General features: G+C 37.9%; 1 protein-coding gene across 2 annotated transcripts in view; it reads left to right on the top strand.

The window, feature by feature from the left end:
• Positions 1-25,534, top strand: part of REV3L (REV3 like, DNA directed polymerase zeta catalytic subunit) — a 113,375-nt gene that overhangs the window by 73,012 nt on the left and 14,829 nt on the right. For both annotated transcript variants that reach the window (XM_041414846.1, XM_041414847.1), the window contains exons 14-22: positions 39-1,018; positions 1,596-1,678; positions 2,705-2,830; positions 4,404-4,596; positions 6,982-7,093; positions 15,988-16,103; positions 21,134-21,252; positions 21,963-22,081; positions 23,046-23,187. In XM_041414846.1, coding sequence (XP_041270780.1) covers positions 39-1,018; positions 1,596-1,678; positions 2,705-2,830; positions 4,404-4,596; positions 6,982-7,093; positions 15,988-16,103; positions 21,134-21,252; positions 21,963-22,081; positions 23,046-23,187 — 1,990 coding nt within the window. The remainder of the gene's footprint in view (positions 1-38; positions 1,019-1,595; positions 1,679-2,704; positions 2,831-4,403; positions 4,597-6,981; positions 7,094-15,987; positions 16,104-21,133; positions 21,253-21,962; positions 22,082-23,045; positions 23,188-25,534) is intronic.

A 25,534-nucleotide genomic window follows, 5' to 3' on the forward strand; every position in this document is an offset into this window, starting at 1 on the left:
GTAAAACAGTCAAAATTCAAACTATTTTTTCTTCACAGGGAGATTGGAGGGCGGCTTCTCACAGTGGAAACCAGACTTCCAAATGACCTCCTTGAGTTTGAGGGGGACTTCTCATTAGAAGGTCTGCGACTCTGGAAGACTGCATTTTCAGCAATGACCGAAAGTCCTAGACCCGGATCTCCTCCTCATTATGGTCACTCTACTGTTAATAAAAGAGAAAGTAATAGCCATAAAACTAGTGAAGACAAAAAAATAGTCATAATGCCATGCAAATGTGCTCCAAGCCAACAGCAAGTTCAGATATGGCTTCATGCCAAAGAAGAGTATGAACATTTCAAGAAATTGCCTAAGAGTCATCCTGCTGAGCAGGCAAAGGCAGATGAGAATTTCAGCTCTGCAGTATTGTCTGAAGAGAAATCTATAGAAGTAATAAAAGTAGCTAAAGATTTGAGTTTTTCTAGCCTGGAAGATGAAAGACCTATTGTGCCTACAAAGAATTCTCCTGCCTCCATGGCAGAAAATACAAAAACTCCAACCAAGGAAACCTGTGATAAATCCATAAGCGCCATAGGAACTTCTGTAAATACTAAAAATGACATAGACTCTAATAAAACTTCATGTGCAAGCAAGGCACACACTACTTCAGCTCTAGAACATTATAAGGAGGAGGAGGAGGAGGAGGAAGATTATTATGTCAGTTACAGTTCTCCAGATTCTCCAGTGCTTCCTCCTTGGCAACAGGTGGCATCTCCAGATCCTAAACCGTCCAGTTTAGAAGACACAGAGTGGAAGAATCAGGATATTATTTTGTCTTCTATGGAAGGAAATTATGTTGGAAGTGTACAAAATTCTCCATGTACCCAGGAGAACATTCGAACGTCCTTTGACACATCTCCATTTCCACATAATGAAGATCCTGGAAATTCTGAATCAGTTTGTCTACACAGTACACCCATTGTGCACCGAAAAAAACAAGATGGAATACCTGAAGTTCTTGGTTTTACTCCTTTATCTGCAGGTAAATCCATTAAGTGATTCTAATAATACACACACAAATCTAAATATATTTCTTTTGACATAATGAGAAAAAATTAGATCTCTGCGAAAATATATTTTAAATTAGTTTTTTAAAGGAAAAGTGCCGTGCATTATTGTCAGAGTAACTATTGAATTACTGAAGAAATCTAGAAGTAGAACATCCATTTGCTTCCTAACAGTCTCTAGTATCTGAACTCTGAAGTGCTGGTTAAAAGCTTAATTTAGAAGTATTGCTTCTTTGGGGGATTATTTTAATCTTGTTGACTATATTGTTTGTATTTTTCCAAAAAATAATCTCAGTGTAGAGTTTGAGTAACGTTGCAGTGTTCAAGATTATAATGATTTGAGGCTTTGTAACTTATTTATGTTCCTATATGTCCATAAATACCAAATTGTAGTAGTTGTGCTTTGGATTTGACAAAGGATAAAGCTGTATTTGCTTATGTGTGTAATATTTGCTTGTTAATGTTAATGAAATGCCTCTTTTGTTCCCTGCATGTTGTTTAATGCCTAGACAATACAATTGAGGCTAAGTAGTCTTTCACTCATGTTTACAGAACCAAAAGCTCAGAAACTGAGCCAGAAGAGGGGAAGTAATACTGATGGACTTCGAAGAGTACTTCTAACTACACAAATGAAGGTAAATTAACATTTTCTGCACAGATGTATTTTATTTTAGGGCATGTACACATTTCCATTCTTTCTTCTTTGTTGTTTTTGTCTTTTGCTGTTAACATCTTGAAAATACACTTAAAATGGTATGGTACAATTGTTGTAGAATCAGAGCACACTGAAAGTTAGAAATTTATGAGTTTAATTTGGGGGAAGCGGGTATAAGTTGGAGATTGAAGGTGCTGCTCTAGGGTAGTGAGATACTAGTGAAACACTAAAGAGACACCATGTAAAGATGTTTTGCTCTTTGAGTTACAACATCCTTTTTAAGTTGTAGTGTGATTTCCCTTTTTTATATACATACACCCAGACCTGTGTATATTTATGTGTCTCTATGTGTATTAGTTTTCAGACAATGTTCCAAGCATTTTCTGAAAACAAGGATGGCAGTTTGTGTTGTGCCAACAGAGGAGAAAGAGATTGGATTTGTTTTACTTAAACAGTGTTAAACTGCTCTCCATGTTGGAACAGAATGGAGGGCTAGGTGCATTACTGGAGTGACCCAATAGTTTTTTCTTCTCAGTATACTGGTATTCACCTATTTCAAGGAGATACTTAATATACCTTTATTTCAGTGCCTTAAAAAGTGATTATTCAAACAGGAGTTTTTGACAAATTGTTGCTCAAGAAAGGATAGAGAACTGCTGGTTTCCATATCTCAGATTTCCAAGAAAGCTAATATGTGTGGGACTGGGGTATTTTTTTCAGTAGAGTTCTGGGAGTTTTTCATTGTTTGGGAGGTTTTTTAAGTATTTCAAGCTGCCTCTTGCTTTGCTGTGAATTAAAATTATTCCTAAAAGGCAGAAAGATACAGAAGTTGTTTGCATGCTGAAAAATGAAATGAGGAGATAGTAAGAGGTTGGGGACTTTTTAGTAATTTGCAGTGTAGCATTTGCATTTTCATTGATAAATTTGTATTTACTATTGCCTATTATTAATATTACATATGAGTTTAGCAACATGTGTTTTCTCTTTTCTTCACCTGCTTGATAAGAATCAATTTGCTGCCCTCGGTGCTCCAAAGAAAGAGACTTCCCAGATTGAAGGACCATCTTTAAATAATACTTACGGTTTTAAAGTCAGTGTGGAAAACCTGCAGGAAGCAAAATCTTTACATGAGGTAACTTTACTCTTACATGTCACATCATATAAAATTATAATTTATCAAGCTGATTTTATATGAAAATAAAAAATCATTTTCTCTTGGGTCCCTAAGTGACTTAAAAATTAATCAGTGTGTGATGTCTGCAGCTTATAAGTAGTTGATCTGCCAGTTTCAGCTTGATGTCCAATGCCTCTAACAGTATTGAACTAGACTTCACAGTATTTTGGTTGAGAAGATGGTAAACCTCCCTTTAAAAATAAAAATAAGGGAAAAATCAGAAGGAAGAAATAGTAAGTTTTGCATAAAAACATTACTTAAAAAACTAGTTGACCATAATTTTCATGGATTGTTTCCTTAAGAAATACGGCATCCAGCAGCACTTAGTAAGGCCCTCCTGGTATTTCTACTTGTTACCTTCTGAACCTGTTGGGCAGTTTCTACTCCATTTAACAAAAGGGTGCCTATCTCAAAGAAGGTCTTTAGATTATATCTATCTAATGTAGGTGAGTGTTTGGGGAGAGGAATCCAAGTGCTGGAGAAAGGGAAGCAGTGTAAATACAGTACTGCTGTGTTTGGCTGCTGACAGGGCAAGCAGCCTGTGTATATGAGACAGTCATATACAGACTCCTAGACAGTCTGCACACCTGGAATTAGCTGTTGGCCAGTTTATAGAGGAGATAGGGAGATAGCACTAAATAAAGGACATAAGAGAAGCCACAGTGATCCTGGGGGAAATGGAGATGGAGCTTTGATAGTAAAATTTCACCCAGTGATGTTTGTAGCGATTTAGCATGCAAATCTAGAGGAAATCAGGCTGCCCCCAGAGCATCCTATATACACAGAAATACTTCTAATTTTTCACTTATAATTTGTCCAACCTCTCCATTAATCCACATTATGAGCAATATTATGCAAGACAACGGAGCAGCAACATAGTGTTGAAACAATATTAAATAATACTGTCTTTACTGCAGAGTCAAAACTTCACAGTACATAGGGATTAGCATTTTCTAAATGTAAACCATTTTGCAAAAAGCTCTGGCAATATGATGTGGAAGTTCATTAATGCACCTGAAGGCAAAGTTAGGTAGTCTCCCTACCTTCCTGTAAGGCTTAGTCTTCATGCTTGTCTTGGGTGGGGGGGGGGAAGGGAGAAGAAAGACCAAGAGTGATTCTTTGTTCTTGATCAGTTCAGAAATGTGATTCAGTTCAATATACAAAGGTGTTTGAAAACACTACAGGAATTTACAATTGTTGAAGTTGAACATTATCTGGTTTTTGTCTTATTTTCTGCTTTTAGTAGAAGAATACAGTACTCAGACACACATACTGAATTTTCATAACTGAGTATAAAGCTGTGTTTAATGATGAATCTTAGTTTTTCCTAAGATGGTGCTGATTGCAAAAAAATGAGATCCAAAGATTCATGATTAATCACTTCTGTTAATTTTAGGGTGGAACCTTGTAGTTACAATGTAATACCACCATATAAATGTCTGCACTGTCCTCATTTGCACAGATAGTCTTCTCTTAATTTTTTTAAGAAACTTGCAGAACAAACCAACATGCTGTCTTTATTTGTTGCTAGGTCCAGCACCTTACCCTCATCAGCATGGAGTTGCATGCTCGAACAAGACGAGATTTGGAACCAGATCCAGAGTTTGATCCAATCTGTGCTTTATTCTACTGCGTCTCATCAGACTCAGCACTGCCAAATACCGACAAAAAAGAAATCACTGGTGCTATAGTGATTGATAGAGGCAGGACACTCTCAAGCCAAGGTTCCTATTTCTTTTTTTCGTATTATATTTTACAGAAATGCTATTTCATAGTAATCAAACAGTAGCAAGCAAAATGTAATAGAGTATCTATATTACTACGTATCTCATTTAATTTTGTCTTGTTGAATGGCCATATTAAATATGGAGTTTTCCTGCTTATATCTTCCAAAGAACTATTGCATGGGCTGCAAACCACAAATGGCACTTGCGTGTGCAAAATATCCATGTTTGCATACTTGTGGACAAGCTCCTGCAGTGTTCTAAAAGTGTAAAGAGGAAAACCTGCCTTTAGTTTCCTACTCAAGTTGCTGGATAGCTGCAAGTAGAAAATGTTAAAAGCAAGACAGTATGTTTTATATTTTACTTAAGGGTTATTTTTGTGGTTTTATCTGATCCTTTTAGGATCCAAACAGGGGCCCTTATTCTATTGTACCTTTTTGGCTTTGTTTAGACCAGTGATACTCAACCTGTGGCTCTAGAGCCGGATGTGGCTCTTCATGGCCCTACAGGCGGCTCTCGCAATGTAGGCATCTGATCGGCGCTCCACTCTATCAGGCAGCGCGGGGAGCACTGAGCAAATGGACCAGCAGTGTGGGAGTCGCTGAAGTTCCCCCTCCCATAGGGGGAAAGAAAAGGAGCTGCTGGGATCCCCCCACAGGTAAGAGTAGAGATCACCTCCCACCCAGCAGCTGTGGGGCAGAATGGGGAAAAACTTGCCCTTTTGCCCCTTCCACCCCTCCACCCCACTCCCTCCTAGCAGCCAGAAGGGATTGAAGACAGAATGCTGCTGGGAGAGAGGATGCTGATGTGTCATGTCGTGATGTATCAATGTGTGGTGGCATTAAGGCAGAATCGTCACACATTGAAGTGTCATGGTGGAAAAAAAATCACACCGTTGATACTTGATTTTTTATGGTGCTCTACAACTCCATTTTATTAAGAAGTGGCTCTCCAGCTGTTAAAGGTTGAGTACCACTGGTTTAGGCTAGTAAAAAAAAAATCCAACCAAAAAAAACCAACCAAAAAACATCCCCAAAGTAGTCCTCTTTCTTTCAGGGTTTCTTTGGCAATGTGAATGTGTATCAAACCACAAAATACTGTCTAAAATTTTAAGCATGGACAAAAACCTACAAAAAAAATTAGCAATAAGGCAATAGCTTCTTCTTTTACCAGTGTATTTTTCAAATATTGTAGATATTATATCATGTTAAGCTAAGTTCTTCTTATTCTCAGTGAATTTTATTCTGGTATTATATGCTTGTTACTATCTTAAAAAATATATTTCTATTACCTTACTGAGATTTTTCCACAGTATAGCCACTATGGCTCCCTAGGTGTGTGTGCCACTGATAGTTTATCAAGAAAAAGCTTTCTGTAATAGGTCCAATGATACTTTGAAAAAACGAAGGTTTGGATCTGGTTTTGTTAGTGAAATAAAATGATGTGTTTAAATGTTATTGTGACATTCGTTGCTTTAATTGATGTGTGCTGTCAATATTTTCTTGGTTAGAACTTTCTGAGTTCCATGTGGAGTGACTTGACATTGACATACATCTTTTTTTTCCCCTTTTGTGTTATTATTGCTTTGTAAGTCACAGTACTTGTTTTAACATTTATTTCTGAAAGCACACTTTCCTTAATTCTTAAGATCTTAAGAATGTGTCAAAGTAGAATGCCTTTTAAAAACTCCAGTTCCTAAAATCTACGTCGCCACTGTAACAGAGATCATACTGCCTGTTGTGTAGAGAAAACAGAATATGTGCATTATTCATTTAAAGAGGGTTTTTTTAATATGGAAGGCAAATGCTGAGTTCCTACATGCATACAAATTTAGATATTACTCAGACATTATCAATGTGGACACTCTTAATGTGCACTAAGTGAGCAGTTGGTGACGTTTTTCCGTTTCTGTCATAACTTAGTGTGCTGAAAAAAAGAACTGTACTGTTATATAGCATTTTCATTCTGTAAGGCGTTTTGCAAAGCACTACTCTGAGATAGCAATTAAAATTATATTTTGCATAAAAACAGTGTGTGAGCTGTCATATAGTCATTTCATATTTCTTACTAAAAGTAATTTTCCAGGAGCTGGACTCCTGTGCATGTAAAATAGTGAAGTTTCTCACTAATCGGGTATACTTCTATCTGAGAATCTGTGCAAGATTACCACTCTGGCAGAATTCTACAAAGTGAAAAGAAAACATTATTCCACCCAAGAGGAATAAAATAAGTCCATGGAATTAATTGTGATAATTATTAAAGATAAAAATAAGTTGTGTTCCATACTTTTTTTTGGTTGTATGTTTTATTCTAAAGCAGTATTGTTGACTGAAGTAATGAAATTGCTTCTAAATTGTAACAGGTTTTTTTACTTTTATTTTCTAGGGAGCAGAGACCAAGCCCCCTTGCTTACAAGATCTGGAGTTACAGGACTAGAAGTCAGTTACGCTACTGATGAAAGAACTCTTTTCCAGGAAGTAGTGAATATTGTAAAAAGGTAGCATATCTGTACGTTCTGCTTTTATTTTTCAGGCTTGGAACAGCAGATTTAGTTCCTTCAACCCTTGCCAGTCTTTCGAATACTGATTTTTTTTGTTGTTGTTTCCCTCAAAGGCTTATTTCTAGAACGGACAAGCATGGTGGTCTTTCAAATAAAAATACTTTTTGCTTTTCCTTTTCTCTGACAGCAAGAACATTCAGATCCTCTTAAGCAGCTGAGTTACAGTCTTGAAACTTATCAGCCATATAAGTAATCTTTCTTAACATACAACTTTCCTGTTAACCCCAGAATTCATTACACATCTCTCTCTGAAACTCTCAGAATAGTAGATATTAAGAACGCTGAGAGCTGTAGAAAACCCCTCAGAGTGGAAGAGTTTTCTAGGAACTCTGAGGCAAGACAGAAAAAAACCTGCATGGTACTGAAACTGCTGCAGTTTAAAATAAGGGTTCATTGAAAAAATCAGTTTCCTTCATTAGTTTTGTCTTCTCTGAATGGAAATCCCCTGCTCCATCAAACTTAGAAACCTGCTGGTTTTCCCCATCTCCACCAAGGCTGAGAAGCCTGTTGGGGAGCCTTCTCGCCTGGTGTGTAGGTGGAACCACAGATGTCTCTCCAGACCCTACTGACAGGTGCAAAGCTCTAGAATTTCAAAGAAAACAAACAGATTTAAACTCTGAGTCACCCTGCTGGAATACAGGCACAAGAAAAAAAGCAAACTAGGCAGAGTACATTTGCAATTCTTTCTCTCTCCAACCAGAAAACCTCTGATGAGAAAGGCTTTGACCAACCCCATGAAGCCAGAATACAAAAAGAGTTGCTGAATGCAACCAGCACAGGGTGGGTCCTGACAGAGCAGCAGATTCCTGTTCAGAGAAGACAAAATTCAGGTAAGGAATATAATATTATTTTTCTCTTTCTTGGAAATCTAGTGCTCCATCAAACTTAGGAAAATTACTCAGAATGAGAAACTGCCAGTAAATGAAGAATTCTCCACCAGTTTTGTGGAAGTCTAAAACATGACAGGAAAGAAAGAATATGGTAGAGAGAACACAGCAATTAAAAGATATGTTTATCACTGAAGATCAGAAGTCTTCTCTATCTGTACATGCTGAAGGCATTACAGAACAAAAAAAATCATGCCATTTTGGTGTACTTCAAGATGGAATGTACCAGGTTGCTGTCTGAGAATTCTCTGCCTATGAGATCTTCTCTAGCATGTGCTAGTGTATATTTTTGATGGAGCAACTTCATCCCTGAAGACTGAGTTAGTTGACTTGTATTCCTGGAAGATAATACATTTGTTCTATTAATGGAGACACCGACTACTGTCATCATCTTAGTCTACTTCCCCCCCAACTCTAGAATAACACCTCAGCTATCAGACTTCTGAGGGACTCTCAAAATAGATGGTTTTTGCAACTTGGACCACATCTGCAGTTTGCTGCTTTTCTCCCCCTTTATTTTCTGTAGCCTGGGCAAAAAAAGGGAAAATTTTGTTGGAGTTAATGTTTTGTATTTCTTAAGCATAAAACAAGTGTCTAGGCCCAGAGTAGCTTTAACTGAAAGAGGAAGTATAGTAACCGTGTAATTAAGAAGTAGTGGACTGCAAAAATTCCTCAATGAGAAATGAACAAGCAGGCAGCTTTAATGAAAATTAGTAATTATTTTTTAAAGAATCTTCTGTTTGTCTTTTTAGTGTTATTTTTTTCCAGCACAAGTTAGGTACTTTGGCTCTTCTGGTTGATGCACTTAATAGTAGATCTGATAGATAAGAGAAAGAAAACTATCAGGCCATATTTAAAAAATGTTACCACTTGAACTTCATGGATCAACACTCAAAATCACCTAAATTTTCAAGCAAGGAATTGTATCAGTATCTTATATTCTGATACATGCTTTAGGCTGGACAGTAATAGACTCTTGTGATTGAACGGCATGCCCAGCATGACTGCAGCCTGCTAGTGGTTCATGTTCTTGGCCTCTTGGGCAGTTGGAGGGAAGAGTGGAAGACTGAAATTCCAGATTCCTGGCATGATGAATGGCAGACTGTCTAATCACTCTTGATTGTCAGTATCAGGAACAGACTTTACCAACATGTTGGAGCACGGAACAGAAAGGATCTCGGCTTCAGGAGGAGTTGTCTTACCCAGTCCAGTTTAAAAATTCTTGTTCTTATTTCTAGTCATTCTCTTGGTAGTTGGCCTAATTCTTCCTTTTATTCCATATATATGAAATTGTCGAACATACTTATTTGTTTCGAGTTCCAGTCTTCTATTTCCTTGTTTAGGCCTTTTGTTTTCTTTCCATCCTGGCTATTGAAAATAAATAATGGTTGACTCTGTAACTTCTTGTCAATACATGTAAACTCTGGAAGAGCCCAGTAGAGAATTCTGGGTCATTGTTTCCAGCATACAGATAAAGGAAAGGTTGTTCCTGGAAAATTTGTAACTTCTGCAGTACTCATAGCTCATCAGTGTCTGGCTAGGTTTTTGTCACTGAAGAGTTTTTCCCAAACTTTTTGTAGCGGAGATAACGTTATTCTTTGTTCACTGAAGATGAGTATTGCTCCAGAAGGTTCTCTGGAATAAATGAACTGAAGTTGGATTCAGTTAATAGCTTCACTGTGAAGTTGTTTAGGTTGTGCTAGATCTGAATGACCACGGTATGGTTAATACCTTGGCATCCATGAAGTAAATATCAGGTTAAATGTTCCTCTGTGGATTAGCAGATGTTGTCTCTAATTAACTCAGACCCTTAGCAAACAGAAATAAGTCATCTTGTGTTCTAGTAGATCAGAAGAAGACCTGGTTGTTTCTCTGGAATTGTGATATGTGATTTCATCTATACTGAAAATCCACAGATTTGTCCAGATATTGAGAAGAATAAGCACCTCTGTTTCTAGGAGATTATTACTGAGACTGACTAACCTGTGAAATAGAAGCACTTACAAGTGTGAGTACAAAAGTCAATGCAGAGACAACGTTAATTCTGAAGGGTATTGGAATACTGAGGTTGAAATTGAGAGTCAGGAAACAGACAGAAAGGAAGAGCTACAAATAGGAGTTTGGAGGAGGGAGGGAAGAACAAAACCACAGATTTGTAAAAAAGAAAAGTGTCATTAGATTGGTTTTTGGTACCCTGACAACTGTCTTGGACTTTGAGAGGGAGCTGCACCTGCATAGGTCCAAATTTCCCTTCTTTGGTAAGCTGTCCTCTGGCTGTAAACCAAAAAAAGGGCTTCAGCTCAAAACTGGCATAAAGCAGCTGAGAGACAACATCCTTCTAATCCTGTGCAGCTGCTGGGGATGTCCTAGAAGCAGAGACATCCAAGTTGTAGGCTCTGTGGAATGTTCAGAGGGGATTTTTTTTTTTTTTCTTGAAATGGAGCCTGGACATATATTGCTGTCCTAAAGCATTCTGTTGTACTGCCTGAGGTGCTTTCTGGAATAGATCCTCTGTTGATTGTACAGTGTCAGCTGCACTGAGAGAGGAGAAAAATTGGAAGAATCTCTCTGCTTCAGGAAGTAAGAGAGCCATATCTCTGAACCTAAAGTCAGGAAAAAGAGTAAACACATTTACATACTTCCCTAACACAGGAAAACTGACTGAGGAGGTGGAAGGGAATGCTGCAAGAATGTTTGCATGGGGGTTTAAAACTAGATAGGAAAACTAGAGATGTACAAGCTTGATGGAGCAGTGGATTCCCATGAAAGAGAAATTAAATGTTTGGGCTTCTCCTTCACTTTTAGGGCAGATTGTTCTGCTTCTCTTTAAGGACAGATGCTAGCAGATAGTAGAAAAGGGCTGATCCTGCAGATGTGAGAGGAGCAAAATTTGGGGAATTCATATGGGAATGCACAGTCCCCATCTCTCAGACAAACAGCGGATGTGAAAACAGGGCAGGCTTGAAACAAAGAGTAGTAGATTCATTGCTACTTGAAACTTACCAGACACCCAGAGCTGCTTGTCTCCACTGAAGCAGTTTTTGATAGAATTACATGAACAGAGTATAAGATAAGATTTTACATTAACATTTTGGGGATAACATTTGTGTGTTAAACTGTTAATGCTTAATACTTAAATATTTTTTAAAATGTTTTCCTTGTAAGGTATAATGCTAATGAATTTTTTTGTTTGGATACAGTGCATTATATTTCTTCTTCTGTAAATGCTCTAGCAACGTCTTCTTCTTAAAATAGAGGTGTGCTAATCTAACCTTCTTTTTCCAGGCCAGTATCATCTTCATCAGTGACATTTTCCTGTAGAAATCTGTATCTAATGTCCTGTATCAACTTTATGGATTTTTATTGTCTAAGGCAAACTGGAAAAATGTTTTCAGAGATTTCAGTTACATGTTTGAGCCACCAGGAATTCTATTGCTATGCACAGTTACTGCTTTTGTCTGTATCATTGGTCTGGCATGGTTCCCCCCCCCCTCCACCCCCCTTTTTCTCTTAATCATAGCTGGAAGAAAAATAGCAGTCAGGAAAAGCAGACACATAATAGAAGGGAAGGTATAACTGGGAGCTTTAGTGTTCATTTACGAAATCGTCAAATGAGAAAGAGGAAGAGATGTCATAGCAGCAGATATGACTTAGCTGGAAAGGCAAATAATCGCCTTTCTTTCCTCTGCAGCATGTATGAGTTGAATGTTAATGCTGTTGTGTTTAAATCCTGCCAGCATAAATGCTGCTTTTCATCTTTGCAGAAGGTCTGGCAACAGCATGCAAAGCAGTATCAGGGCCCATCCTTTTAACAAAAGAGCATATGTTGGCAAGCACACCTCTTATTCCTGGCCTGTTACTCCTAGCCAGCAGCTTTCAGATATCAGTATTACAGTTTACTGGTTTCTTGCAGGTGTAACAGCTGGTCTCATTACAGTTTCTTCTCATAAAATAGCTTGAATTGATGTCAAAGACCAGTTTCATAGTATATGTAAAAATTGTGAGACAAGAGGATGAAACGTAACACTTGTCCTCTTAGCTCACAGGCTGTTGTCTTTGTGGCACCACGTGAAAAGGAAAAAGTGAGAGAGTCACACTTCAGCTAAGTTCACATCAGCTAAACTTTGGGTTTGCCTGTTCATTTTCCCATGTGGAATAATGTACTCTTTTAGCTCCAGACTTCTCTTCTTCTCTAATAGCAAATAGAATACCACAGGAGGTCTTGGCAAGTGCCACACTGGTTCGTTGGTACCGCTAGTACATGAGATTGGGCTGCAGGAAGGGACATTTCTGCTGCATAAATTGGGATGTAGTTCATCAGCAAGCAGTATACAAGCAGGAAACAACAGTGTCTCTTACTAGGCAAAAGAAATTTGGTAGGTCTCTTAAACCTGTTGCATAAGGTAGATCTTATGCATATGTAGTGCAGGAGTTCAGGGTTATAAGTATTACTTAGTAGATGAGAGTTCTTCAATTTAATGTTTGGGTTTTTTTTTCCATCAGAAATAATTGAGAGAGACACTTGGGAATGCATACAGACAGACACACAAAATACATATATGTGTAACTTGCTGCAGTATCGGAGCAATTCAGTTGCCAGTAGTACATTTATTGGTTTTCATGCTTTTAGAAGGATACCACTTGGATCCAGTTTTTAAATATGGACCAACTGACATTAAAGGACTGTGATTACAGGAAATTCACAGTAATATTTGATCTCACCATTTACTAGCTACTCTACCTTGATTTTCCATTTAGATAGCTTTGTGTAAGTCATCTGACAGAACCATAAACATCTCTACTTCACAATCAGTGTCTAATTAGCTATCCTCATCACCAGAAGAGTTAAACAGAACAGGATCTTGGTCTGCCAAAGGTGGCTAAAACACAAAGAATGGTTCACCCAAAGAGGCCTTCTTGTTCAGGGACAATAGAGATCAGTTTAGAAAACATGAGATGCCAAAATTAGCTGAAATGAGACACTCCCCTTAGTACATAGGTGCTATCTTGTTGGAATGGAAAAGCAATGTGCAGTAAAGCGATAGCCTGTAAGTCAGTAATGTGCAATTACAGGCGATCCCTAATGGCCTGGACAAGCAAGACTGAAATAAAAACTAGCACACCGCTTTTTAAAAAAATCTTTTGATTAATAAGCTTTCCAATCTACATGTGGATTTACATAAAATTGTGTTTAAAATGTGATACTTAAGTTAGACACAATTTATTTATAGAAGAAAAAGCATATATCTGAAAACATCATAAATTAAAGGGCTTTTATGTCTTGTCCTATAAAAACACCTTCACATCTGCAGGACACTAGAGAAACAGTTCTGGAGATTATATGCAGATAGATTACAGAGGTCATTTTGTTCACTAGGTTAAAAGGTATTGGGAAAGTTACCTCCAGAATTGGTAAAATATATTCAGTTGCAGTAGTAATATAATAGCCCACTAATTTTGTTTAAGTAGGAAGTGAGAAAGGTAATGCCCTGCTTGGGCAAGTTACAACCCAAAGCAACTGGCCTTCATCAGTTGATGAAGGACAAACTTCACCAACTTGCTGCTTCCAAACAGTTCTTATTTCTGTTCAGAACAGGCTTATAAGAGAAAGCAAATTTCTGGCATAATGAATATTGTTTTATGTATCACTTAAGCAGTTCTTCATGAGTTTCTGATTCACATTTGCATCTATCATGGAACCCATCTGCATAATGCCTTGTCCTGTGTAAAATCTACAAGTATTCTCCATTTTGAATTATGTGATGCCAGTTTTCAAATATGATAACGAATTACTACATCCCTCATTTTAATTAATCAGTACTGTTTTGCAATATGCTAGGACCAGGATAGCTTAGTTACAATAATTAATTTGAAAATATGTTAATTTTTGTAATGTTTATTCTACGCCTGTATAAAACATGGTATAATTCCTTTTTATTTCAAAGCTGAAATTGAGCTATTAATAATTTTGGAGCATCATTTCACAGTCATTGTATGTTGTGCAGAGCAGCAAGCAGTCGTAACTCTTTTTGTCACTGGTTCCACTGCTGGAATGAACTGCAGGCTAGCTTGAGCCATTTGTCCATAAATTGTTCCAAGTAGCTTTGGGGTTGTACCATGTCGGTAGAATAGGTTTCCATATTGAGTAAATTTACTGCTTCCACTCCTGATGATCATTTCTGCCTCCAAAACTAAATAATTCTTCTTTTGACATGAACAGCAGATAGCAAAATATCCCCCAAATTCAAAGTGCTAGTTCTTTTACTTTCTGTAGAATGCTAGAAATCAAAAACTTGCTTTAGAATCCCTTGCTTTAGGTAAAAATTGTATCAAAATCATTCCTTCACAAATAGAAGTAGGTGATAAAGGGGATTTTTGCAACTTCTCGCAGGTGCAAAAGCCCAAATTGTAATAAAGAGAGAGCCATGCTGAGTAACAATATTCAATTATTTTTCACAGAAGGTCAGTGTCTGTGGCAGAAGTGTCGAGAAACTTTTTTTTGGAGCTATTCTCAGAGTAATTAGTATCTTCAAAGTGAGTTGTCGTTGCCTTTGGCTAGGACACATAAGCAAGGAAGACACTTTCCTAATAAAGTCTTAAGCTTCATTTGTAATGTCTGTGATACAGCTAACTCAGTATTCAGGGAAAGGCTGTTCTGTATTCAACAGTCAGGAAATGTTTGTATTTTTTAATGTATTTATGGATGCAAGGAGTACAGCGTTCATGTTCATAATCCAAGGACCCTGCCCACTCCCTCCATAAACTAAGGTCTACAAGCCTGCGTCCTCATGTGGGGTTGGGCATAGACTATGGTACAGAATCCTCAGCCCGTCATCCATCCTCTACCTCCTGACAGCTGCCCTGATGTCTTTCAGTTGTATTGAATACTGCCTGCTGCATTAAGGTTGGAAAATACACTAAAAATCATTCAGTCTAACAAAGAAGCAGCTATCCCACTGAAACTTCCTTTCTTTTTTTGCTATAAAAATAACAGATATCTTATGTTACTTTGTCCAGTCTCTATCTGCCCAACAAAATCATTCTTAGGCTATTGAGCAAGTCAGCAGATTATGACTTGTGGTTTTAATAGTGCCTACTCAAAAGTTAGGTGATACTGGGTCCTCTGAGCTATCTCGTACCTGTGCTTTGTCTTTAAAGCCACACTTCTTGTCCTTCTGTCTAGTGAGCTTTACTCCAAGCCTGATTGGAAATGATTGTGTCAGAAGTCAATTCTGACTTTTTTGTCATACTTGAGCCAGTTAGATTTTCCAGCTGGAAAGAAATACAACATAAAATAAGTTTTGCTTGTGTGTCTTCTAGAAAGAAGGCTATCTAAATAAAGAGGTATTTAAAGAGAACTGGTAGATACAGTTGTTTTTCTCTGTTTCAGTTTAGACAGCTCTACTCAACTACAAGCTGTAACTCCAGTAAAGGGTCATCATTTAGGACCCAAAGTTCCCTCTGATTACTGAAGGTTACACTGCAGTATGTGTGACACAATATTATCTGTAAACATTCCAGTTAACCTGCTGGCAAATTCTGTTCCGTAGGCATGGCTGTCTTTCACTGCACATCTGTTTCGTGCCAGTAGCTAAGTTTCAGCTTATGCTTGATACTTCCTGATGCCATCAATAAAACCTGATGAGACCTCAGTTTTGTTCTTTATTTGTAAAGACAGAAATGATAGAAGAATGTAAAAAAAATGTCCAGTGAAAATATCCTTTGTAAATATTTTTGCCATTGAACGTTATTAAAAATCCTAAGAGATTGCATGTTTTAAATATTGTCTCCTAGTCCAGATGCTGCTTTCATAGAAACCGATTGTGACTGCATCTTTTTTAAACTCAACATAATTTGAATACAATCCTTTTTATGCTTTGTTCATGGAAAATATTTTTGTAAATTATATGAAGCTCATTTTTTCTTTTCCCCCTACCTCTCTAGATATGACCCAGACATTTTGCTAGGCTATGAAGTCCAGATGCATTCCTGGGGTTATCTCTTACAGAGGGCTTCAGCACTGAATGTTGATTTATGCCAGATGATTTCTCGTGTGCCAGGTAAGTTACTTGTTTAGGGCTTCAGTTCAGTTCCAGTAGAAGCAAGCTGAAATCTATGAACAAATATTAAAAATAAATGTAGCATGTTTCTTCAGAAATATTTTTTTTTGTTCTTGCTCCTGTGTTGTTAATAGTATAATCACACACAGCCCTGGTGTTTTCTGAATTTTCAAATTTGTGGCATATTCCACTTCTGTGTGTGTCCTCTATTCATGAACTTTTACATTGTATAGTTGTGTCTTAAATTTCAGTTCTTGGAGGTGCTTCTGCTACCAAACCTTCTTTTGCTTTCCTTGGCTCCAGTCATTCAGAGTACCTACCATAATCATCATTTGTGGTTTCTCTGGCTGGAATACAAGAACATAAAACTGCTCCTGAGCAGCAGTTGTTCTGGACAGCTTTGTAATAAAATCTTCACTTTCAATGACCTTTCTTGTACTTTGGGCAAATTTTATTGGGTCCATGTGCTAATGCTTTCCTCCAGCATTCAGAAAAAAGTCTGTTTAGACTGGCAAGAAAACTTGGATGAGAATGGTAAGCCTAGTGCCTATACTTAGCCAATCAATAGAAGCCATCATTCTGAAGAGTGGAGTTCGTGATCAGCTAAATAAATATGCTGTTGCACCTGAGAAGAGTCAGGATAACTTTATAAAATGAAAAAGTGTCTCAAAAATTTGTTGTAGCCCTTTGCCATCATCAGGGTGATGCAGATGAGTGAGACTTTAAAAATCAAAACAGTTGAAAAATCTGGTTTTGCTAGCTGTACAGAAAAAAAGCATCTGTACAGAAATTAAATTGCTCTGAAATAAGAAGTCCATTACTGTGATTTTCTATTAAAAACTTTGCCTGTTGCTTTGTAATGCATTACAAAGACTGTTGCTTTGTAATGGTTGCAAAAGCAAATGTTTGGAATTATGGAGCAAGGAAAATATAAAGCAATGAATGTAAATGTAAAAAACCTAGAAAGCTGTAGTGTGCTTGTACCTCAAATACTGAGGTTGTAGCCCCCTCACAACCTTCCTCCCATATAGGAGAACTGGTAAAGATGAGATGGGTTATCCAAATGTGTCTAGTAATTTAGCAATTTGGAATTCCAGAAGAGACAGAACAGTGTAGGGAAGGTAAAAGCCTGTGAAATATTGAGGGATGTAAAGGGAAATAGAGAAGAGTGAGTTTTCATGGTCATTTCCAATGCAAGAACTGGAAATCAAGTGAAGCTAGTACATGGCAGCTACAGAATATAAGTTAATTTTTAATCTCAGCATTGCTGAGCTCGTTCGTTCCTGGTCAAAGGATAGTACGAATGCTTATAGTGTACATTGCTTTAAAAGGAGATAAATTCTTGCAAGAAGAATCCATTGGGAGCTATGATATATGTGAAAATAATGTCTGGCCCAGGAAGCTGCAAATGATTGGAAGCTGGAAGAGTTGTAGGGAGAGTATCAGTAACTGCTTCCCCCATCTTGAAGCACCTGCCTTTGAGTACATGACAGAACGTGATACTGGGCTGCTTGAATGTTTGAGCATACCCAGTATAGGAATCATCTTTTATGTAGCTGTCCTGTGTGCCAGGCCAGGAGAATATGTTGTTTAGCAGCACTGTGTTCACACAGTCCTTCCTTGAGGCTTGAATATTTGTATTCTCTTGATGCTTTCAATACTTGTGACATGTTTGGAAAAGAACTGAGTTCTAGAGTCCACCCAGAGACAAGAAAACACAAGAAAAAAAATTGCATCTTCAGTTGAAAGTTGTTGGTATTTGAACTTTGGTGAATTTTTAAATACTTCATGTATGAAAACAGGATCATGTGATAGTTTAAATATGAACAGGCCGTCAGTGCTCATAAGTTTACTTTCTTCAAGACAAAGCTGTCAAATTTATTCTTCAGGAATACTAGTGCATTGCATGACCCTTGTTATTCAATTTCCTTGATGGCTGAAATTGAGATGATACAATAGTTGCAAAATAATGCCTCTGGGTACAACCTTCAGAGGTACTGAAGGATATTCAGAAAAAAATTTGACCCATTATACCTAAAGATGTGCAATGTCTGTAGTAAGCGGAACAGTTAGTGTTATAGTCAAAGGTTTCTTAAAACCTCCAAAGATCACAAAGATTTACAGCTCTACTGTAGAATTATGGTGAACAATCTCTTCAGTTTGGGACATGTGTCTCTGCTGTTGTTCTCAAAGGCCAAGTCACAGTTCATGTCTTTCAGGATAGCTCTGTCTGCACTGTAGTTGATGCAAAACCAAACAATCAGCAAAGCTGTTAATAGTACCCATCTTTCTGACATAAGCTCTTCCTCAAGTTACTGATTTTGGGATACACATGAATGGGTCCTCAAGAAAGGGAACTGTATGGCTCCTAATGGTAGTGTCCCCATGTATTTCACTGTCAAGTTTCCTTCCCTACAACTGTCAAGTCCCACAAAACATGGGTTCAGTTCTAGTGAAGGAAATCAAGATTGTATCCCTTAACATTTTTGTACTTTAAGTTCAAGTGGGCATGCAGAGCATAGGCACGATCTGCACAGCACTGGTGTTTGTAGTGCAGGTGTTCCTGTGACAGCTGCTAGATGCATATTCAGAAGTGGAATGCATAACACTTAAAAATGTTTCTAAGAACTGCTGTCATTTTAAGGTAAGTGTTTGGTTTGTTTTGACAGAATTGTAGCAGAAAGATCAGAAAATGTTTACACTGATGAGCTCTTCCCAGAAATGTCATGCCATAAATGTCTTGCATGCATGACCATAAACGTGCAAGTTGTTGTGTTCTCTGTTGCTTTGTGACCTCCTTGTCCATGGTTTTGACCCCATCTGTCTTCCTCTTGCTTTTCCAACCCCTGTGCTTCGTATTTCCCTCTCTTCTTCACATGCTGTATTTTCAGAACAGGAAGTGCTCCTTCAAGAATTATGCTTCTCTTTCATCCTGTTGAAATAAAGATGGAAGGGACTTTTCCTTTCCTGTGATTTCAACTTAACAAAAAGAAAGCTGGACTTCTCTCTGGTTTTGCTTTATTGGCTGAGTCTAGTGCTGCCTCTGCCCTTTACAAGTGAACAATTTTTAAGTCATAGGACACATCACAAGAGAAGTGCATGACATGCCTGTGTGTGCATGGTGTCATTTTTTTGTGTGCCCTCCTGTTTCCTCCTTTGCATCACAGCTCAAAGTTAGGGAGTGGTTAAGAGAGGATGAGAGGAGACTTCTTTTTACTTCATCTCATGCACTCGAAAGATAGGAGGAATGTCATGTTCTGCTTCTTACCAGCATAATTTCCAAAGAGGCATACGTGGTTCTGGTGGTACATTTCCCACACCAGTTGTAAAGTTGTGCAGGTTTTTTGTAATATGGTGGTGCTCATCACGGGCGGAGTTCATCAGACAGTGGGTCTCTCTTGTGGTCATGGTATGTATACTTTGCTGCCTGTTTTTTACCAGCAAGACATGAAGCAAACTTAATATAGGAAATCTCTTAAACAAGTCAAAAGAGAACTGAGATGACATGAAGAAAGTAGAACTAACCAATAGTTTCTACTTCCAGTTAAAAAAAAAAATTAAAAAAAAAAAAGAGGGGAAGGAATGCAAGTTCCTCGCTTTCACGGGAGATGTAGCATGTGAAAATGAAGAACAGCAGAAGAAAAAATGTTGCTACTTGGTGGGGCATTTTTTCCACCCAAACATGGAAAGATGGTTTTCCTTCTTAAAAATATGAAACAATAAGGAGGTTAAAAAGATGGTGTGCATTTTGATGAAGTGTGCAAAAGGTATGCTAAATTTGGTCAAGGATCTGATTTACTAATAAGGTCAGTAAATGACAAATAGGTTTTCTTAATGATATTTTAATTGATGTAGGACACATTTGAAGATCAATGTACAAAATTCGTCTGTGTTATGTTGTTTCATAACTGTTCTGCAGTATTTCAGGCAATTTTTACTTCTGTCATCGAGGATAAATGTGCTTCATGACTGTCTGAGGATCTAATTGTTCAGTTCTGATCATTATTGCAAAGCAGTGTGTATCTGCACTTCTGCACTCTCTGTCCAAAATGTTCTGCTCTTTATTAGCAGGGTACTGTACAGACTGTGCTGTAGCTGATAAATGAGTGGTGGCAGAGTACAAAGCAACCAGCAGTTAAAAAATGGATATGGATTTAGAATTGTGGGTAAATTGCCTTGAAGTGATTTCTCTCCCAGTAAGCTAATAAGAAATAAGGCTGAGGGTTAGTGTGTTTTCATAATGGATTTTAGTCTGTGTGGTACATTTTAAAAAACATCTTTGTAAACTCTGGAAAAAACACCAGAACTGTAGACTTAAAATGACTGGAAAAAAAGATAGTTTAAAGAAGTATAAACCAAAAAGACTGTCTTCTCTTATGCTGCAGTATTTCAAAGCATGACAAAAATCAAGGATGGCAAAAGAGGATATATTTCTCTACTTTAGACACTGCTGTCTCACAGAAAGATTTAGAGTGCTGCTTCTGCATCTGCATTTGTTCCTTCCTATTTCCTTCTCCCTGTGCTATCCAGAACTCGTGTCTACTTACTCCCACTGCTGTGGGTTTGCTTACACTGTGTGAAAGAGACTGAATTTTCTCTCCCATGACTTGGTTCAATCTGTGTAAGATCATTGCAAGTAAAGCCTTGAGTTATAAGCTCCTTAGGGCAGAAATCACTTTTTCTAAGTTATTTCTTTTTTATGTTATGCACAACTGCATGTGCAGCTGACTCTCAAGTAACATTCAGCATTGCGTAACCAGTATATTCACTATGGAGAATATGTTGCCTTGGACACTATTTCAGTGAAACCAAAGTAAGAGTTCTCTGCAAAGGGCAAGAGCAGAAAAACGTGGTGGAGTTTCATTTAGAGATTGTGTGGATGACTGGTGAATAAGTAATTTTTGTGGAATCAGCAGTAATCTTTATGAATTCTTATTTTTCTAGAGAGTACAAATTGGAAGAGGGATAGTTTGATCTGGTCTTGACTGTCTTATAACTTGTCTAAATATAGTCTCCTTTAATGTCTTTAGATGAAAATAAAGAGAACAGATTTGCCACCGAGCTGGATGAATACGGAGCGGATACAATGAGTGAAATAAATATTGTTGGGCGAATTGTCTTGAATATATGGAGAATGATGAGACATGAGGTAAATTTTTTAAAAGGTTAATGTTTTGATTTACTGAGTTTTCTAATTATTGCAGACTTAGTTGAGAGTTTCATGTAACTTAGGTAACTTCTACAATTTTTTTCTTTATGCACCTTTTCAAATAGAGTCATTTGCCAGTTTGTGAGAATAGGTTTTATGTATCTCTAAACTGTAAAGTACTGAAGCCTTTATTTTTCAGTAATGTTTCTTAATGATACTCCTTTTCACTGATTTGTGGGTTCTGGGAACAACTTACATGTTTTAGGAATTTGTCTAGTATGGTGCTTTTAGTACAATACGTACTTGAACATATTTCAAACTGTCAGGGGTTTTTGGCTTTTTGTTGGTTTTTTTTTTGTTTTGGTTTGGGGTATTTTTCTTTGGTTGGTTTTTGGTTTGGTTTTTTTTTTTTTTGTTCCATTTATAACTTTCCATTTAATACTCAAATAGCCCAGCCTTTACAAATCTTGTTTTGTCCAAGTTCAGACCTGATCTTTATGAACTACTTAATTCTGCATATTCTTTTCAATTGGTAAGGGATGCTTTTTTCTGTCTTGGAAGTAGTTAGGGATTTCTAAGAATAAAGACTAACTTTTTTAACAAAATACTAACAAAAAGTTAATAAATCTAGTTCTTGCAGTTTTTGAAAAGTAGAGATTTTAATTATGAGAGCCATCATGCATCTTGACATGTCCACTGTGCTTTTCTAGGTGAATCTAACGAATTACACTTTTGAAAATGTGGGCTTTCATGTTCTTCATCATCGTTTTCCTTTATTTACGTTCCGAGTTCTGTCTGATTGGTTTGACAATAACGCAGATGTCTACAGGTAATGATCTATTAATCCATTTTCTTTGCTGTTTTTAAGGCCAGATTCTTAACATTGGATAGGTGTAAGGTAAAGCCACAATAGGAAGAAATAATCAATTTAGCTTAGGCACTAGAGCAGTGTATATGCAGCAACATGAGCTATTTACTTTGATGTTCTGTTGTACAGTTTTACCCTCAATATTACAACAAAATATTTTCAGTTTCATTTTCAACACCCCTGAATAGGTGTACTGTTTTGAAGGTCTGTAATGTCTTTATTTTATTTTGTATGTGCTATTCATCAGAAGGGCTTTTAATGAACTGCCAGGCTTCTGTTTTACTTCAAGCACATGTCAAGCAAGCTAGGCTTAAAAGTATTACAAAACAGCACACAAGATGTTAAGACAGTAGCTATAGCTGCTTAAAAATACCTTCATGTGACATTTTTCACATTCAGTTCACTCTTCTTGAAGCAGTTTGGTATTGTGTGATATGAACAATTCATGAAACTGAATACTGATCTGCACGTTGTTTGTGAGATGCATAAAATTTCTGTAAAGGTTTCTGTAGCTGAGTGGAAATGTGATTTATACTGAAATTACAAATTTATGTTCAGCTGTGGTAGGCATTCTTAATACAGAAAGATATTTCCACAAAGGTCCACTTAGTTAAAAAGGCATGTAAAAAGATGAGGAGGTAGTTGTGTCTGTTTTGGTAATCCTTTGGGGCAGTGAGGAAAACAGGATGTAGTATGTCACTGCGAGATGCCATAACAGTAGCTCACTGTAGTGCTATGTGGGTATGTCTTTAGAATACCCAAGTGTATATTTATATATGCCACACTTTTGAAAGAGTTCTATGAAAATGTTCTAGAGGAAAATTTTATTTGCTGGTTTATTACAAGTTACCATAAAAATACATTAGTCTTAGTAGAAAGAGCAGCAGTCTTCTGATTATTTATAACGAGGTGTTCGCTCTCACAGATGGAAAATGGTTGATCATTATGTTAGCCGGGTTCGTGGGAATCTCCTGTTGTTAGAAAAACTGGATTTGATTGACAGAACAAGTGAAATGGCAAGACTTTTTGGCATTCAGTTCTTACATGTATTAACAAGAGGCTCTCAGGTAAGACTTTGTTCTCCTTATACTTCACAAAACCAAAATAGTTCTCACAAAATGCTCTAGTTCTTCGGTATCTTCTCAGTTCATATGTGTATTTTCATAGGGTCACAGAAGGCTGTTAACATGAATTAGCATGAAATTGAACCATAAAGAATACCATGCAATCTATTATTGCTGCTTTTGAATTGCCTAGTCTCAGAGGTTAAAAATAGAGTTCCCCAAAGGTAACCACACCAGTGAATCTCTTCTACTGCCTTCAGGAGCATTAAGTTTTCCCTTTGAGTTGGTATTTTTCACACTTACATGAGACTGAAAATGAGTGCTTGCTAAAACATTAAGAAATATAATTAATCATGTTTTAGAAAGATGAGATTAGTTTCTTTCAGGGCAGACAAAGCAGCATAGAATATGTTCTAAGTGACATTTCTGGTGCAGCAGACCTCTGGGTGAGATTTTACAGTAAGACAAGAGGGGCTCTAGCTTTATTAAATATGTGTCATGCAAGGTGTTTGTTGTTCTATTATTTTGACGCCAGCATCGGAGGGAAAAGGGAGCAGAACAGAGCGAGATGTGCACTTTGTTTGGGAGCCCAGCAGTCTCCAGTGATACCAAAAGCTTTCCTTGCCCAGATTGTGAGTGACTAGGCTAACTGAACTGCTTTCATGTCTACGTGTGAGACCTGAACAGTGCCTGAAGTGAGAGTCAGATACTGTGTCATGTGTTACAGCTCTTCTGTTATCATAAGCCAGCCAGATAATGGGAGTGCCTGAAGCTGCAGTGTCCTTAACCATTCAGTGCTATTAAAAAACTTTAGCCACCTTTTTTTCTTAGACTGCAGTTGCCTGTGTCATCTTTTGACCCAGAGCAGATTCTTGTTGGTCTTTCTGGTAATGACTCTGTATTTGGGGGAAAAGGGCAGCAGGCTGGCAGGCACCATCAGCAGAACCATGGCAGTGTTCAGTAGGTATTTGCCAGTTTAGCTCCCAGATCTGGTTTACCATACTATCAGAAAATACCACTGTTGGAGCAAGGGAAGAGAAATGCACAGTTAGGGACAGGGAGTGTGGGACTGGCATACTGCCAGCATAGATATGCTTAAACTGTCATGATTGCAGCCCACAAAGACTGTCTGCCTGTCATTTTCTCAGATGTCTGTGAGTGGGAGTGAGCAACAGAAGCATGCTGCATTTTCTATCCTGACTGTTCTTTTCTCTTCCCTTCTGTGCATGTATGCTCTGTTTCCATTGAAACTTTCTAGATCACAAAAATGGCACTTGCAACAATTCTCAAATAATTTTTTTCACATGGAAGAGTTCCTACCCGTTATGAAGATACTCCCCCTTAGCTGAAAAACATGTTAAAATGGAATAGTAATAAGAACAGATTTCAGATAGTTTATTTTTCCATATTTGAGTCTCTCATTGAATTTTACAATAACTTTTAAAAATTATTTTTGTTTATTGTATTAAGCCATCTCAAACATTTCTTAGTAGACTAAACAAAATCTAACAAGAGGTGGTCACAGGCATTACAGATAATTAGTCAGATGTTTGAAGAACTTGCTGGTTTTTGCACAGGAGTCAGCGGGGCTCATTGAGAGAGCTTAAACTCAATTTGAAGGGGAAAGGAATAAAATTAGGCTCACTAAAGATAAATCTGGGAGCATCACACCGGTGGTTGAGAAAGAGTGTCCTAGCAAAGTCCTTTGGTCTGCTGTCTCAGTGGAGGTAGGGGTTGGAGATCCACGTGGTAGCAAAAACAAAAGGATTATTCATGTGTTAGGAACCACAGATGCACCTGAGAATGGTTGTGTAGGGGTTAGGGCTTCTCCCCGTTCTACCCTTCCTGGTAGGAGGATCAGTAGCCCAACTGAGGTGCATCTGCACCAGTGCACTCAGCATGGACAACAAACAGGAGGCCAGTCCTGGTTTGTATCTTACTGATGACCAGGACAATGGGATCGAGTGCTCCTTTAGTCAGTTTGCGGACAACTCCAAGTTGGGATGGAGTGTTGCTCTGCTGGAGGGTAATAAGGCTCTAGAGAGGGATCTGGACAGGCTGGGTCGATGTGCTGAGGCCAGTTGCATGAGAGTTCTGCCTTTGGCTCCCAACAACCCCATGCAAGGCTTACAGGAAGAATGGCTGGAAAACTGCCCAGAGGAAAAAGACCTGGGGTGCTGGTCAACAGCAGCTGAACATGAGGCAGTGTGTGCCCAGGTGGCCAAGAAGGCCAATGGCATCCTGACCTCTGTCAGAAACAGCGGTGGCCAGCACCACCAGCTTGTCCCTCTGTACTCAGCACTGGTGAGGCCACACCTCGAATCCCGTGTTTGGTTCTGGGCCCCTCACT

Source organism: Onychostruthus taczanowskii, unplaced genomic scaffold (assembly GCF_017590055.1).
Source record: "Onychostruthus taczanowskii isolate IOZ18803 unplaced genomic scaffold, ASM1759005v1 scaffold48, whole genome shotgun sequence".
NCBI lineage: Eukaryota > Metazoa > Chordata > Aves > Passeriformes > Passeridae > Onychostruthus > Onychostruthus taczanowskii.